Source organism: Alligator mississippiensis, chromosome 9, assembly GCF_030867095.1.
Source record: "Alligator mississippiensis isolate rAllMis1 chromosome 9, rAllMis1, whole genome shotgun sequence".
NCBI classification, from domain to species: Eukaryota; Metazoa; Chordata; order Crocodylia; family Alligatoridae; genus Alligator; species Alligator mississippiensis.
The window spans coordinates 68,231,705-68,249,774 of record NC_081832.1 but is presented as its reverse complement, the minus strand read 5'-3'; the positions used below and the strand labels follow the sequence as shown (position 1 = coordinate 68,249,774).

Here is an 18,070-nt window from a genome sequence, read left to right as displayed (position 1 = left end):
GAAGCCTGGAGTCTGTCACTAAAGGAGGGCTCCGACAAACATAGCAAGTACAAATGCTTCCAAGAACATGGCTCAGATCCAGAAACTCCAGCCTATCCTGAAAGCTTTAGCTCACAGGCTCCGATCGCAAGGAAGGGAGTTTTTGTCAAAGCTCTGTTCAGATATAGCTGAGAAGGACAGAACAAATGGTTTAAGATACAATTTAATGGAGGGATAAGCTACTGTGAGTTAACTTTCACTTACTGTGGGCTAAGAGTATGGGCACAGGCAGGACTACAAGGCAGCTGGTGGGCTGTAAAGCCCCATCTTTATCGAACTTTACTGCATCCAGTTTTGGGCTCCACAATTCAAAAAGGATGTGGAGAATCTTGAGAGAGTGCAGAGGAGAGCCACGCGCATGATAAGAGGTCAGGAAAACAGACCTTACAATGAGAGGCTGAGAGCCATGGGACTCTTCAGCCTGGAAAAGCGCAGGCTCAGGGGTGATCTGGTGGCCACCTATAAAAGTTTATCAGGGGTGCTCACCAAGATCTGAGGGAAATGTTTGTTCATCAGAGCGCCCCAAGGGATGACAAGGTCGAATGGTCACAAACTCCTTCAGGACCGTTTCAGGCTGGACATAAGGAAGAACTTCTTTACCGTCCAAGCCTCCAAGGTCTGGAATAGACTGCTGCCAGAGGTAGTTCAACCACCCGCTTTGAACGCCTTCAAGAGACATTTGGATAACTATCTTGCTGGGATCCTATGACCCCTGCTGACTTCCTGCCCTTTGGGCAGGGGGCTGGACTCGATGATCTTTCGAGTTCCCTTCTAGCCCTAATGTCTATTGAAATGTATGAAACTTGTTCATGTGCACCTAAGTCAAAGCTAACAAAAAAAAAAAAGAAAAAAGAAAAAAAGACCCCCTTCTCCTCAGTCTCCATATAATTTTAAGCATTTTAAAGCATTCAGTACTTACCCAAGCAAAGAGAATTTGGCTTGGGTAATGAAAGCAAAGAAATAACTCTCACCTGATATTTTGGACATTGCTCTTTTGCATCCGAAGAGGAGGAGGATGAGTTGATTGAACTGTCCAAAGATGAAGAACTGTCTCCACCAGGCTTCAGTTGGCAGCATTTCCCAAAGACTCTCACCTGAGCATCACTGCAGAGTTTCTGAAAAACAAAAAACAAAAAGGCTTGTCACGATAAGGGTCACATACTTGAAGCCACTGCTTAGCAGCACTAGAAAGGATTGATGCTGTATTTTTCAATTTGAGAAGTAAACTAAGCAACAAAAGGAGTATCTGCAGAAACGAAAAGAGGTAAGCAGAATGATCATTCATCTCTCCTAAAGGCTGTCTTGTCTGTAAAGAAAGAAACTGTTTTTTTTTTTACTTAGAAAACCAAACTGGGAGCTCACACAACACAACTCTATTTTTTCAAGCAACTAAAGGTAGCCTTAAGAGTTTTTACAAAGCAATATTTGGGGGCATGATTTTTCCATCTTTATTTTAAGCACCAACTGGCCAGGAACCCAGAAAGGCACAGACCTGAAAACAGAGGTGAACGGTAGAAAGAAATTGAGATGGATTCTGGGAAGAGGGGAGAAGGAGTAAAAAGCCTGTATGAGGCAGCAGGAAGAGACTACATTACAGCACGAACGAGAGGAGTTTGCAAAGCTTGAGGAATAGAAACAGAGACGCAGCCTGCTTTCGGACTTGCACACAGGTATTTAGATATATGGGGCATAATGAGCTGGAGTGGGGGTGATCGAATGGATCAGCATGCCCAGCAAATAGGTCCTCCGACACTAGACCCTATTTTCAATGCCTCAAAAAAAAAAAAAAAAAAAAAAAATTATGTAGGTCCTTAGCATTTTGGAGTATTTTTTCATCTAAGGACATCAAAGTACTTCTCATACACTAATTAAATCATAGAAAGCCTGCAGGAGGTAGGCATTTCTCACACTCCTAGTTGGCAAAATTAAGGTATAGATAGCTTACACTTTTCCAAATAGCACAGTGACCTGTTGATATTGGCCTTCTTTCCCTTAAAACTTACCACCTCAACTGCTAAACTACTACTAGCAAGTGGAAGCACTCCTATGAAGGATTAAGGCACAGAGATTAGAACCCATGCACGATGCCCTGGCTTCCAGGATTGTACAGATACAACAACTGCTCAAACGTCATTTTAAAACAGGCTGCAAATTTCTAGACCTCGTGGTTCTAACCAAATGAATGAAAAGTCTGCCCAATTGTCACTGATGGAGCAGAGATCTGCCTGAGCCTGCAAAGTATCTGAGAGCTGTGAACTGTCCCATACATTTGAATACAGTGTCAACTCCAACAGCCTGCTTGGGAGGTCTTGCCAACTACCTTTCAGTACTGGACACTCTTCATGGTCCAGCCCATTTCCTCAAGAAGGTACACTGTAAGCCCCTCTCCTAGCACCCTTGCACTTATGTGCCTGATGGGTGTGGGATCATTTGCAACTACTCAGGAGGAGGGAAAGAGACTCTTTGCTAATCTAAGTGGCTTTGGGACTATCAGCTTGCCACAGTGCACTGGTTTGCTTTAATGTGGCCTCCAGAGTAGGTAGGACTCAGGCAGCTGCATTAAAAAAAATGGTGGTACTGTCTAGCTCTGTCTCTACTAGACTCTGCACTGTTTCTAGGAAAGTTAGAGCTGCCACAGGGGAAGACAGGGGTGTTCAATCCCCGACCCGTGGGCCAGATCTGGCCCCTGGTGCTATGTCATCCAGCCTGTAGGGCTCCTTTCAGGCCCTTGGCACCAGATTAGGTGCACAGGATGGTGTGGGGCCCATGAGGGGCTGGGTGAGGGCAGTGGAGAACCCTAGGAGTCTGATTCTAGCACACAGGGTGGCACAGGGCCCCAGGGCCCAATCCCAGCACATCAGGCTGGGCAGGGGTGACACAGGGCCTGATCTGGCCCACAGACGGCCCTATGCCACTCATCTGGCCTGGGAGGCCAAAACCTTGAGCACCAGTGCTTTAAAGGGAAAATATATGCCCACATCTTAGTGAGTCTGAGGCAGAGGCAGGGATAGAACGTTGTTCTCTAGCCTTCCCTTTGAGTTTTAGCCATAGACTTCTTCCCCTGGTAACAAACTCCCAGCCTGATTCGGGTGTGCACACTGAACTCATGCAATGTGTAGGCTTGCTAATGGCCAATATTTGTGACTTGTGCATAGTACACAATGGCTGGAACATGTGAATGACAATCATATGACTTTAGTAGGAACTCGTGAACTGGAGTTGCATTTTATCTCTGACACAAACAACAATGGCCTGGGCTAGGCAAGCATCATGTGATGAAACCACATTAAATCCACAGGGTTACAGCAGGTTTTGCAGGCAAACCACATTTCAGCTTTGCATTTTCCATCACATTTTGCAAGTCCTCTTTAAAAGATGTGCTAATAAGCAGGCTTCTATCAGTTTATACATCTGTTATAGCCACATATACATATAAGAATAAAAAACCCATGCATTGAGTCTAAAATTTGCATAACCTAATCACTTTTCTTCACCAGCACTTAAATATATTTTTGCATAGCAGCTTTCCCAGACTTGCTGCTAACCAAGATAACCTGAAGTTAAACTTTCCTAATTTAAATACTAGAAGGGAAGAGCTGTTTGGTCTTTGCAATGGAAAGTAATGAAATACAGATCCTGTGAAGTAAAAGAGGTCAAATGCTCAAGATCTTTTAGATACCATCTGTCAGCAGCTTGAAGGTAGCAAATCATCTCTAAAACACAGAACACTGAAAAAATTTTGGGACGTACAATTTTAGTATCCAGCATGTGTGCAAGAGCAACCTGTCAGGCTACAAGATCAAGTATCTGCTATGCACCACTTTGCTGTAGTTATTGAATCTGAATGTCAATGAAATATTAGACGCAACAAATCACCAGATATTATGCAACAAAGGAATGGGATGACTGGTGCTCTAGTATAATATTCCAAGCATACTCAAGTCAGGTTTCCAAAAATAAAGAGGTAACTGTAGCATTCACCAACATGCCCAAGGAAAGACTCAAATCCATGCTTTCTCCTCCCAAAGGAACATGGCTGCAATAAATCAAGTCTCTAGGCCAACTGCTGCTGGCACCCTCTGCAGAGCACAAGGTTGCCAGACACAGAAACATCTGCTGAGAGGATGTTGCGGGCAGCCTGCCTCTCTTGGCTGCCATGCTGGTTTCCCACTGCTGTCAAGCTTCCTGTTCTTGTCCCGCTCGGCTCCTTATACAGTGGTCTATGAAGGACTGGCAGCATCCCCTGTACAGTGTTTGTATATGTAAGATCTTGTTGGTGGGGCTTTGGTGAAAGACATGGTCACACATGAGGTGCCCAGGTAAATAGCACTGAGAGCCTGCTCTGAAGCAGCACTTCCCCAAAGGCCTTGCTTCCAGAGCCTCCAGCTATATACCTCTGCACATAGGCTCTTTTCTCCAGAGTCTTCTTCAACCCAAAGGGTGCCCGAGGCCTCTCAGCTTTTCCCACCCCCTTTGATGGCTTTACAACCGACCAGCAAAGGTCTGCAACTTCCTTACTGAATGGGAAGGAGGCATGCAGCACCTCTGTCTCTTCCTCCATACCTACCACTTAAACAGAACAGGATGAAAATACAGAAACCTTTAAGAGGTAGGGGGAGCCAAAGTCAAGGGGTTGGTATGGGTCAATGAGAGCAAGGTAGTTGAGGGGATGGGTTTCTTTTCCTAAATGAGGTATTCATTAAAAAGAGACTGAACAGGACTAACACAGGAGAACTAACATTTACAAGGTCTCAGAACTAACACAGCAGCTGGGAGAGGAGCCTGAGGCTAGTCTTGGAGGAGGCTGCTTCTGAAATGACCAGAGACTGAAATAAAGCAGAGAAAGGAAAAGAAAAGACATCTCTATATAAAAGTTGCAAGAATCTAAAAGCTGTGGACCCTCATCAGCTGGAGGAGGAGGGAGTTTCCTCATGGGGTAGAAAAAGTACATTTAAAGGTAGTCTGCATAATAGAGAAAAACCATGCAACAAAAAGGAGCAAGCAGGGAGGGGGAAAAACGGGGGACGGGCTCAGACTACAGGTCGATTAAAAAAAACCCTCAATATCAACAAGAATCACAATAAGCTTTCAGGCTGTGAATTCTCCATTTGGACACCCTCACCCCCAAAGCAAAGTGGGCACTCTGTTAAGGAAAGAAAATTGTTCTCATGGACAGAAACTGATTCTCACATTTGATTCCTGTTACGGTCTGAACTGTAAAAGCTGATAAATAAATACTTGTGCATCTGCCTAGAAGAATAGATTATTGCCCATTTTTCCAGCTCCATGTGTAAAAGAGGAAGAAATGCTGTTTTTCAAAACAGTAATCATGTGTATTGCCTTATTTTTTCTTAGAGTTGTTGGGCTCCTATTTGCATTTACAGACAGGATAAGCAGGGAAGATAACCCTCCACAATGCTATGAATGTGCCTCCATATCTATTTAGAAGGAATATCAAAGGTTGAGAAGATCAGACACTATTCTATTTACCATTACAGTTGGCATCTTCATCTTCCTACTTAGTCTCTTGCACTCTGGAAACCTGTTCACTAGGAAGCAGACTGAGATCACCATCTCAATTTCATATAGGTCACTTAAAAGGCAAAAGGCTCAATATCCCATCACTAGTCTCTCGAGCAATTTAGTATCCCAGCATTTCTCCCATCTTCCAGCTTTGTAGAATGCCTGACTTGTTTAAAACAACATGCCACTTGTGCACTTTTGGATAAGCGTGACCTCATAAGTGACAAGGTTCCTTGGGTGAAATTGATATCTTTTATTAGACCAACCCAAACAGTTGGAGAATAGGTATTAAGCAAGCTTTCGGGTTCAAAAACCCTTCGTCAGGCTAAGGAAGCTTCAGCAGTTGGTGTGTGCTCTTCCTGGATGGAAATAAGTGACACCTTCCAAAGTTAAGTCGGTATTTACTTAAGTGTTACCCATCTTACCATACTGTCAGAATATGTAACTTGGTGAAAATGGGACTCACGTGCCCCACTGTCTTTGGGTCACCTTTTCCTCTTTAACCCTAATGTTACAATCCTCGGTCCACTTTCTTCTTGAATCCCACAGGTTTCTCTTCCCTGCCCTCTTTGACTCTCACTTCCCCGTTTTCCACTCTTTCCGAAACGTCACAGCTACCAGTCCTCCTCCACTCTCAACCCCTGGAGCAGGTCACTTCCTTCTTCAGCTTCCTTCTCTACTCCTACCTATCTTCAGTGCCCATTCACATTTTGACTTGCAATCAATGTTCTCTACAACTTGGCTCCTACTTACAGCTCTGCCTTTATCCCCATCTACTCTTCCTCTAGTTCCTTTGATTCTCCTTGACCACTGTGGATGGCCTATCTCCTTCCAGGCTGCCACAAACTCAAAAACTCACTTGTGTCTAAACAACTCTCTTTAGTCAAATCCCTCTCTGAAAAAGTGTCCTTTGCTCACCAGACTGAACATCAGGGCAAAACACAAAGCAAAAATGTTGCTAAACAAGACATATAGGAAAAAACAGTCTTACCTATACTGCTCCCTGGAGGAGGCTCTTTCAGGGCTCCCCTCCCATTGTTTTCTTTAGTTTCCCTTCCTACCTCCCCCAGGTGGCATCATTTCTGAGATGTTCTAATCCAATTGGACTGCCAGCTCTTTGGGACAATCGCATTGCATTTCTACTCATCTTTGCATGCCAGGCACACTTACGTTTACAGTGCCATATGAATAACATACACCAACACCATAATATAATACAGTACAGTACTGGGGAGTCCCAGCAAACAGCCAACGTGAACGCGGCGTCAAGGTTGAGAAGTCAAGCACTCATTTGAAGTGTCAGGAAATGTAGAGTGCAGGCTGAGAATTTAGCCTGGGCCTTGCCATCTGGTGCATGCATCTTAAAAGGAATGTGAAAAGTCTGTTTTCTTATTATAGCGAAGTTAAAATCAGGTCCTGTATTACTTTTTCAAGGACTTCTGAAGAAAGCTTTCCCTGTCCACAAACTTATACCCTTGGCCTCACTGAGAAGGCACATGCCCAAGTCATCTCTTGGTCTGGATTTTGCATGTTCAGAGGAAAACAGGAGTGGAGGATGGGGAAAGTGTGAAGGATATAAAGGACTAAGCATAGATGTGAGGATACCAGGAGACATCCCAGTATGAGGTAGATGCTATTTCCTACAAAACAGCATAAGGCAGTGCCATGATGGCCAAGTCCCACAGCTGAGGTATGAACACCAAAATTCACGTTAACACAAGGAAATTAGACCAACAGAGCTGCCAGTAAGACTAATGTGACTGATTCCAACCTCTGAGTAACTGATGAAATTTGAGAGAGGTAGGTATTGCATGTGGACCCAAGCTATTTGGTAAAGGCATTAGTAATGACTCCTCTTTGCATCACGTATTCATTATGCAAATAGTTCCTGTGCTGATACATCGCCTCATGATCTGGTGTCACAATGTTGAGAAATGCTATCACTTTCTTCTTCTGGGATCCTGGCAAAACCAAAAGTGGAGCCTTGCCTAACTTTCTGCTGTTTATAAGGGAAAAAAAATGACCACCAGCATACTTCAGCAGAGGGTCTAAGATGGCATAAGGCACCTGGATACAGAAGGCTGACTAATTAATAGGACATCCCTTGAAACACTGGGAAAGAGCTGGTGGTGCCAAGTACCAAAAAAGGTCCGGGATACACAAACGGGAATCGCTTTGCCTCATCCTACAGGCCAAGCACCCAACAGCTGTCCAAAGTATATCTCCCATCTAAGTGAAAATGCCTGGCACACCACTCAGCCAACATTCTCAGGACGCACAGCCTAAGGCTTCTGGCCCGTGGATCCCTTGTCAGCCTGGCTGAAGAACTTTAACCCTGCAAAGCCCCAGGAAAAAGTAACAACCTCTCCTACAAACTGAGCTACAGGCAGTCCTCAGCAAAGCTATCAATTGTAGTCCCATCCCAAGTAATAAAACATACAAAATTATTCATTCAGGAGTGCATCTAATTGTCCCGATCTTTATTTTCCCCTTTTCCTTTCATCATTCTTCATTGTTCTGTGCTTGATACTTTTAAAAACTGGAAAGACAAAATAAGCCATGGTCCTAGTATTGTGGCTCATCTTAATCTATCATCTTGTGACTTTTCTACCATTGTAAAGTCTGCTGAACACTCTCTACAATTAATAGATCCTTCATTTAAATGCAAATTTAATTCTCTGCACCCCTCCCCACCCCGGCACATGTCATTTATAACCTTATATCTGAGAAATCAGACACATGCCTTCAGCACTTACTGTTTGAACACTCCAAAAAATCTCACTGACTACTTCTTTGGGTTACGAGACAGAAGTCAAAGGAAAAGAGGATTACCTGAAATAATATGTGAATATATATATATATATATACACACACACACACAGACACCAAACAGAATTGAGTATTACTTTACATTATCATCAAGCACATAAAGGAAACAATGATAATGTAAAGTAGAGTTAATTTCATGACACTTCTTGGAAACAGCAGAAAAATGAGGAATGAAGAGTTGTTGCCCAGCTGGCTATATAAGGAAAAGAACAGCCTACACAGTCATATGGTGCCTTGGGGCAGGATTTTCAAAATTGCTTGGCCTCTGCCTAACCCAGTGGACTTCAATTAACTTGTTACACTGGTGCTGAGGTTTTTTGCAAATCTCATGCTTTGTGTATCTGCAAACTCAAAGAGATACAAATCACATTAGTAAATCCAAGGAGGGAGGAGGAGAGGGAGCAGAAGGCATTGACTTCTGTGAAGCACTTAACAGATACTCATTCACAACAGAGAGCCCATCCCACACAAAAGTCTTACTGCAAAAGGGCAACAGTGCCTTGGAATGTGCTTAGAGCCAAGATCCATCTCTTTATATATGTAGGGTGTGTCTTTGTTAATGAAAATCAGGATGGAGTGGGGAAATAACACAACTCCTTGAAAAATTCCAGTTTGTAACCACAAAAGACTACTGCACTAGGAGCAAGCTAAGCTGAAGACAGCTGGACACAAGTTTTACCTGCAAAACCCAATTGTTACTGAAATGTTGTGTTGAGTCATGGAATGACCCTGCCAAGGTGGGAAGTGTGACAAAAACTGTCATCAACAATTCTCTCGTGAAACAAAATTATATATATAGAAGCATTGGAGGTTAGCATTATGCATTTTACTTCACAGCCTGGGAACAATTCTTTATCTGCTAGTTATTTTATGGAGATGGGGAATACAGTTGGCTATTTTTTCCCCACTGAGACATGGCACAAAGAACAAGAAGAAATTGTGGTGGAGTGATATTGGCTGAATTGTTAGTCTAATGAAACAGAATTATTTTTAGTGGAACTCTGTAGATATTCAGCTGTCACAATGAACTATGCTTCCAATAATAAAGCCAGCTTACAAAATTCGAAAGTTCACCGTGTAAGTGAAGACACTCTTTTAAACGTGTTTTCTAGACTCAAAGAAATTGATGGGAATAGAAATAGGCTGCACAGGTATGTATTACAGACTGACAAAACCTTGTTTATTACATTTTGTTTTGTGACATATGAGCAGAACTCTTTTTAAAAAGTATAAACTCCTTTGTTGGCAAAGATACATGGACAGTTCGGTACTTTTAGGCTAATAAAACTGCTAAGGGTTCAAAATTAAAAAGTAAGGGGCATCTAAACATTTTGTGATGTCACATGCTGCTGCTACAGGAATTAAACCTGAGTCAAACATCAAATCAAAACTCCGCAACAAGGAAACCTGGTTCTTAACTTGTGGATATAAAGTTGCTATATTCAGCTATGAAGAGTAATGAAAATCTATGCCCAGAACCATACAAAGTTCCTACAAGAATTAGATGGAGTATTTGGTGGAAGTAGTAGGCAGTCATAATCTGGATAAGAAAGAGCAAGTTGCAACTGCTGTCAAACTTGGCAAGGTGCAGTTTACAGAGATGCTCCCACACCCAATGCAGAAAGGATTTTTTTTTTTGTGATAAAACTGCCATTTTATGTAGCCATACTTAAAGTACCTAGCTTTATACTCATTAAGCAGCACATAATGGAGATAACCAAACATGCCCAAATTGAGTTCATGCAGTGCCTAATATACCTTTGCAGGTGGAAAAAGTGAGGGTCAGAGAGGCTGAGTGACTTGGCCAAGCTCACACCAGCAGTCAGTGACAGGATTGGGACCGAAACTCAGCTCTCTCATGCCTGACCCCTACAAACATTCTCCTTTGTCCTGCTCTAGCAGTTACTTTGTAAATTCACAGATCAATAAACAGCAGGTCATTCTGCGGCAGAAAGGCAAAACCCCCAAAGCTTTCAAGAAACTTTCTGCCAAAGAAGTGACACAGAACACCAGAAAAAAAAAAAAGGTTGGCGAAAGAACACCAAGACCTGGGACGCAAGACGCAAAGGGACTTCCTGGGTCAGCTGGTCCAGTTCCCTGCCACTGCAGGCTGGCACATCATATGATCCCCATCATAAACAGATCAAATTCTCTGTTCCTTGTGTCATGGTCTTCAACCATATAGGCACAGCATGGCATGGCTAGGGGCACAGAAAGGAAGACATTTCTCTTTTTCAAAACTTTTCAAAGTTGAGGGTGAAAAAAGAGAAGTCCCAGAATTAAAAGATGTTAAAAATATTTAGAGCTGTTAAAGGCAATCCCTAAAGCTTGAATAATGCACTATATACACACACACACAGATTGTGTGGCAAAACGATCATGTTTATGTTCAAAGGGTTAACAAATAAATGAATACAAAATGTTTATTGTCCTGCCCTTTGTGTATTCAGTCCTGTATTATGTAAAAAGAGATGTCATATATTATAATCAAATTTCAGCTGAAAAATACTCACCGACACAGGTACATCCTCACTTTTCCTTTTGACACTGGAGTCAAATAAGACATTCCGCCCTCTTCTTTCACAGTCCTGATACACAATCAGTCGGATCTGACTTGGGTCAAACTCTGGTAAAGGCCAGCTTGAACGAAAAATAAGGAAGCAGAAAAGTTTATTACCACAGTGACTTCTGACATTGTTTCTTTACATTATTTGAACATCTGGCTTTATTAAAAAAAATTAAGTCCAAGAGATGAATGACATTTTTCTTAAAAACCCTTTGATCCTGTGCAAACATTGCGCTTTCACTACAAAGTGCTTGTAAATAAATAGCTGCAGTGCTGTGGTATAAGTGGTGTGACACTCCCAAAGTAATTGTTTATCCAGTATTGTCAATTCTTGTGCTGTTATCACATCTTGTGATTTTTTCCTCACAGTTCCAGCTGCCAGAATCAAGGAACCGCAGGAAAATGCAGTGCCACCTGTGAGTGTTTAGCTGCACAAATGAGAAGGCTTATGTACCAAAGCTACCATGCATTTCCCATCTTTACCTGTCAAAAAACCCCACTGCAATAAAATACTTCCATTAAACCCCTCTTGTGATTATCTTGCTATTCTTACACCAAATCAGAATCACAGGTCACAGCTATGAGAGAACAGATCTTCAGTAAGTATAAAACAATGTCCTCCAATACCAGGACAATCACAATCCCAACTGCTATCATAGGTAGGGACCTACCTAAATAGCAGCAGAAGTTCGTGGTGCAGTGGTACCTTTAATCTCAGTCTTTTCACTGTGCGTCCTCCCCCCACCAGTCACTGGTTAAGAGGCAAAAACCACAGCTCTGTGTGTGTGTGTGTGTGTGTGTGTGTGTGTGTGTGCGCGCGCATGCGTGTGCGCAAGCAAAAAGACAAAAATTAAAGGTGCCATGAACTTCTGCCATTATTTAGGTAGGTTCTTAATCACAGGTATTATAAAGTGTGTTACTAGACTGGGGCCAAAGTGAGAGCTCACATTATGGGTTCCGAAAACACATTTATTCCCAGCAACTGATCCAGTAACCTAGTAATATGACATGAACCTCTGAAAGCTCCACATTCAGGATGTCCACTGAATTTTGCGGAAGCTTCACAAATGAAGATCTTATAGGGTTCAAGCCTGAAATACCCTTTTACCTCTTTCTGTGGATGGTTTTGCTTTCATTACTACACAGTAAATTTGTTAGTACTTATCATGAACAATTTCGTTGTAGAGAACTTGCTTTGCAGAGGTTTGACTGCATGCATCACAGTACGTCAAATAAAAACTCTTGTGGAGTAACTGAAAATGACAAACCAAGCCAAAGATCAATGCTCTGCACTGTCACAGGACATCTCTGGGACCTTTTTAACTTGTGGCTCTTCATTTCCTGGAAATAAAAAATGCTAGATGCCAGTTCCACCCACAGAGTAGGCAGGATTTGCTTTCCAGACAATAAAGAAGAGCCACTTTCTATATCAGCATGAAATTCTATCTAGCTATCCTTGCTATAAGAGATGTAACTATCATGGAAAATCACATGGAGCTCTCTCTGACAATTACAGAAAGAAACTTATAGTAATCAGCTGGAGAAAGACTCCTTGCCCCTAGGGAAAGACCTGCACCTGCCCATATCTTTTTGACAATTAGATGCCTATAAATTAACAGTTGGGAATTTTAGATGCATATCCCTAAAACAACATTAAAATTCATTGTTCCCTATTTCCATGACTGACTTGACCCAAAAAAGAAGGTCACCTCCCCTCTGACCCCCTTAGTGAGCAATACAAGATAAGTCACCTACAACCTGCCAACTTCTGTAGCAGAACTTAGCTGAAAATTCATTCGATGGTCAGTGGCTGCATACACATATTCAAATCATCTGAGAGAGTTCTCCCAGGTTTATACTCTTGGTAGAAAAAAACCCCTCAGAGCTGCAGGTACAGACATTCAAATGTTGAAACCCTGAAAAGTGAAGAGCTTGCAGTGCTGACACTGTGCAGCCTAAGGGTGGTGGAGGGAAGACGGGGGCACACATCACAGCATGCTCTGCAAGCTCCCTTAGTTTGCGTGGCAACAGATGGCAGTGGCCCATGGTCAGCTTGTCTTTCCCTGCAGCACAATGTGGAGATTGTGAAGAGGGTGTGTTCAGGGAGCAGTAGAGTCCAGGGAGTGACATACTGTCTCCTGGGGGGAAGGGAGGGAGGGAGTGGGGGTTCTGGAGGACTATGTTCTCTTCTGGGAGAAGTCACAACATGTACAGAACTTTCCCTCTCCCAGGAGAAACTCTTTTAGGAGTGATTTAACCCTGGTTGTTCCCAGGTTATTTCTCTGCTGGAGTGGCCATTTTTAGCTCGGGAAAAAGTCCTGAAGAGCTACATACTTGTGGTTTCTCTTGGGAGAGCAGAGACTAGAGAAACAATGTCTGTGTGAAGCCAAAGATACAGAATCCTCCCCATCACCCCCCCAAAAAAAAATATCGGGACACTAATAGAAATTCATAAGCTTTATAACTTGTGTAAGATCATCTAGAAGGAATCTGGGTACTGTAAGTAGATTTATCTGGGCCTCTTAAGGGAGGAAGTCCATTTTCTCAACGGTTTGGCCCCTACCATTTAGTAACAAGAGAGAAAAACAGAAGCTGAAGAAAGGATGCTATGCAACTAACGGCAAAGTGCGATTACAGGGGAGAACTTGAGCAACTCAAAATTGCTCAAATTAAATTAAAAAAAAAAATTCAAATACATCAATGTCTAGAGCTTTGACTGCAAGAGCCTGGCTTTCCCTCTGCATACTCACTTAAGGCCAGGTAGTTTCAAAAAGAGTCATGTGTGCACACGAGGAGGAAGCTGGATTATCAAATAACCAAATCCTATGTGAAAAAGTTATACTCTGCTAGACCAGCTCTCAGACCAACACAACAGGCAGGGTGTGGCTTGTGCATGGAAGGATGACCCGGTCTCTTACCAAATGTCCAATCTTACACACAAACCAATGGGAATTTTGTCATTTACTGAAGTGGCAGTAGATCAGGGGCAGGCAATTATTTTGGGCAGAGGGCCGCTTACTGAGTTTTGGCAAGCCATTGAGGGCTGCATAACAGGCAGACCAGGGCAGATGAGTATTAATTTTCTAAATTTTTTAGGGGCTCCGTGGGGCGGATAGAATGGCCTGGCAGGCCGCATCTTGCCCACCCCTGCAGTAGATTCTGCACTGATAAAGCTATAGTCTATAGTGAACAGTCTCTTGTCAGGCCTGAGAACCCTTCAATGAGCTGGGGATGCCTTTTTCAGTGAAGCAGACCAAAAGGGACATCACAACGCTTGTTGTCAAATGCAATTAAGCCAATTCTGAAGAGAGTCATTAACTGAGATAGGCGCCAAGCAATTTCCAGCTCAAGGTTTTGGCTTTGTCCAATCTCTCCCCAGTGAGATGAGGACAACAGATAACCTCATACTCCCAGCAGCAGAAGGAGGAACCCTCTCTCACTCTTCAGTGAAAGTGGATGGGAAGTTTGGAAAGCTGTTTCATGACTTGTCACTGATATAACAAATGAAAAAATGTAATAACCAGCTACTGCTCAAAAAAAGAAAGGGGGGGGGGATTTTCCTTGCCCTACTCTTTGCTGTGCATCTGAATTTGCGTCCGTTTTAAACAAAAGCCCGACTTTCATTAGCTAGTACTTCTGATAGTCAGCTTTGAAATTACTAGCAGACAGGGGCAGTAATTGTTCCAGATCTTTGGAAAGTCTGCTTATAAGAAGCCCCAAGAGCAGCTAAACACTAAGAAGAGAGAAAGCTAAATATAAAACCCTTAATGCATTCAACAAGATAGTTGATGAAGGTAAAAAAAGCTTGTTTACATCTCCATTTCTGCACAGGACACTAACTTTCTCTATTCAAGTACATACACCAGTAACGAATGTGTTTTAAATCATATTTCATGACAGATGACTTAAGTGTTATCTGTCTTACATAATATAGCTGTAAAGCTCGTTTTAGCTTCGCAAAAAATATTCCTTGGCAGTAGTGGACTGTTCCTTGAATCAGAAGAAACCGAAGAGTATTAGCAGAAGGTTCAGTAGGATATACAGTAAATACAAGCAGACTGGCACCTCAAGCTCACACCTGTTCCATTCAGCAGAGACATATTTTAGAAGGAAACAACATTCCTCGTTAGCAGATTTAAAGTGTTGGTAAGTCTGACACCTAAGAAAAGCACCCAGGGAAAATGAACAAAACTACTCGGTATAATATGGGGCAAAACTCCGTGGCAGGTCCTTTGTAAAGTGACACATTTCACTGAATGTGTTTGTAAATGGAATCTTACTATGAAGTTTAACTGATATCTAATTAACTCACAAGTTCTCTTAGTTTTAAGGAAAAATGTGTCTCAATCTCCCACACTCCTGTGGAAATCTCGACTGAGTTATAAATCTGAATGAGAAAAGATCTTTCTGAACAATCCAGATGTTTCTGGTTGATCTTGCTTTGGAGCTAATTTTTTTTTTTTTTTTTAAATAAACCACTCTCTGTTGCCATGGAAAATTATGTCATTGTAAATTTAACATTCTGACCTCATAGCAGAAGAGAAGCTGAATTATTTCTCCGCATACAACAGAACACCATCCTGACAGAGACCCCCTAGCACTACTGGAATACAAATGCCAGTTTACACAGAGTGAGATTTTCATAAGCACCAAACCGATTTAGAGGCACAAGTTCCATTGAATGGAAATTATTTAGATGCTTTGGAGAATTCCTTCCCCCACCCAATTAAAAAATATTGTACATAATCCATTACAGTTGCAAAATATTGCAAAAACTCAGCCTCTTTAAAAGGTTAGTTGAAAACTGGACTCCATAAAATGGAGTCATTTTCTTTAGATCTTCCCAACGAAAACACTCTGGGCCCCAAATGAGGAAGAAAGGCCTTAGTGATAAAGGGAGTTTTCAGGTTAACAGAACATGTTGCAAGCAGGCTATGCACATAGCTGAAAATGACTGAAAATTTGGAGAGTGGAGGGGGGGTTCTTTAAAGCTTTACATTATAGAATAATCAACTGGGTACATCATTTTTAATTTTATTAGGAATATCAAGGTGACATCTGCTCCTGCACTGAATTTGGAAGAAGTTGGGGAACAGGCAATTTGCAGAAGCCAGATGTTACTGAATTACCAAACTAATGAAACTATTCAAAAACAAGAGAAGTATTTGTACATCTCATTAGAAAAAAACATCCAGCACACATTTAGTCACAGAGAGCCAGTGGGTCTCGTCCAGTTGACAGTTCTTCTCTCTCTTCCCTGCCTTACCTCCCTACCTTCTAATACATCGATATTTGCTCTTCATGTGCAGATCCATTGGGCAGTTCCTTAAACACCAATGCTGGGAGTTGGGCAAGCAGGATGCAATCCAGAATTCTACATAGCCTACAGCTGGATTTCTTTACACATCCCCTAAAACACAGCATGCACTGCAGCATGAAGACATTATCTACTAGAGGTAATGGAATGATCCTACTCATTGCTCCATGCTGGGTTTAATAACCATCACACAAAAATGCTGCCTTCTCTCTCACCCATAAAGCTGAAGACAAAACAACCTTGTTTTCTGTACAAGCTCAACAGAACTCCCTTTTGTCATTAACAACTTAGGTAAGAGTGAAACACCATTATTAACGTACATGACCACTGGGTTACTGTTTAATAAAAAGACATTTCTGGAGGTTTAAAAAGATGTATGGTCGAAATCAAAGCCAACTGCGAGAGACACCAAATAGGTAAAAAGCTGCAACAGATCACTAAACAGGAATATGCCCAATTCTTGAAAAAGTAAGTTGAAACTATCCAACTATTGTTTTCAACATGTTAACCACAGTTATGAAAACTGCCTAGTGATGAATCACTTCAAACTATTTTTAAAAGCATCTACGCAAATGATATTTATAGTTTATGCCAGCTTATCTGTTCTGCATGTTTTTCATGTTAGCACCTTTTCAGAATGTCGATAGGAACAGCCATACTGAAAAAGCACTAGTCCGTCTTGTCTGGTGCTCCCTCTCCAATGGTGACCAGTGCCAACTGCTTCAAAGGAAAGTGTGCAGTTCATTAAGCAGCTGGGACTACATTGCTATGTACTGGAGAAGACATTTTCCCTCACCTTCAGAGGGTAATCACTTACTCTTACACTTGCTCCTTCAAGCCTACAGAGATTCACAGCCCACAATATTACTGAGACTACCTACCTAGTAATGCACAATGCAGTTATTTATGTATTATTATTATTATTTACTACTACTTGTATTGCGGTAATGTTTACAGGGGCCCGTTAGGAATCCAAACTACACTGCACAAATATTTAACATGAGTAATGTCCCTGCCCCAAAAAGCTTACATTTGAAGTGTAAAGGTAATCGGTATTTAGTACCTTTCTAAACTATATCTAAACTATCCTGAAGCAGTGAGTTAAACAGGTTTTTAGGGGTTTCCTTTTATATATGGAAGTGTTATAAGACAACATTTTATACATATGTTGTCTATTAATATTGAAAATCCTGCATACATTTTACTATGGGAAAGGGGGAAAAGAAGCTGGTTATTGGCCTTCTCTGTGACACTCTGTATTATACACCTTTGTCATCTCTACTCTTACACTCTTCTCAATGAAGAAAGCCTTTTTCCATTCCCCAGCAACTTCCTCCACGTATTTCTGGACCTTTCCTCTTCCCATGCCTCATGGTGATGTGACAAACAGAACCTAGGACTCACAATAAGGACAAATGCTCTCTATCATTTCTTGACACAGTTCAGCCACTTGCTTACTATTTGACTGCTGCCATGCAGCTGTGTAGATGTTCCAGAACGAACACAAGTAGCTGGGAGCATACCAGGGATGCACAGATGATGCTAGGTTGACGGTATTTCCAATTTGATGCGTCTCTTAGCTAGAGACACCAAAAAAACAGATGAAATTCATTATCCAATACCCTATGATGGGTATGATAAATTTATACCCTTGGTTTGCATGCACAACTCCTTCTGCAACTGTTCTATTTAAACTTCAGTGACGTAACACATATGGCCATGGGGAGGAAGGGGATCTCTACATTAATACAACCTCTGAGCCAATACATATAAAAAGTTTTGCAATGCAGATCTAA

The 18,070-nt window shown here is 41.9% G+C and overlaps 1 protein-coding gene across 3 annotated transcripts in view; it reads right to left on the bottom strand.

Moving 5' to 3' along the window:
- Nucleotides 1–18,070, bottom strand: part of FNIP1 (folliculin interacting protein 1) — a 91,727-nt gene that overhangs the window by 43,029 nt on the left and 30,628 nt on the right. For all 3 annotated transcript variants that reach the window (XM_014597600.3, XM_014597601.3, XM_019478370.2), the window contains exons 2-3: nt 10,905–11,031; nt 1,011–1,154 (exon numbers count right to left, since the gene is read on the bottom strand). In XM_014597600.3, coding sequence (XP_014453086.2) covers nt 1,011–1,154; nt 10,905–11,031 — 271 coding nt within the window. The remainder of the gene's footprint in view (nt 1–1,010; nt 1,155–10,904; nt 11,032–18,070) is intronic.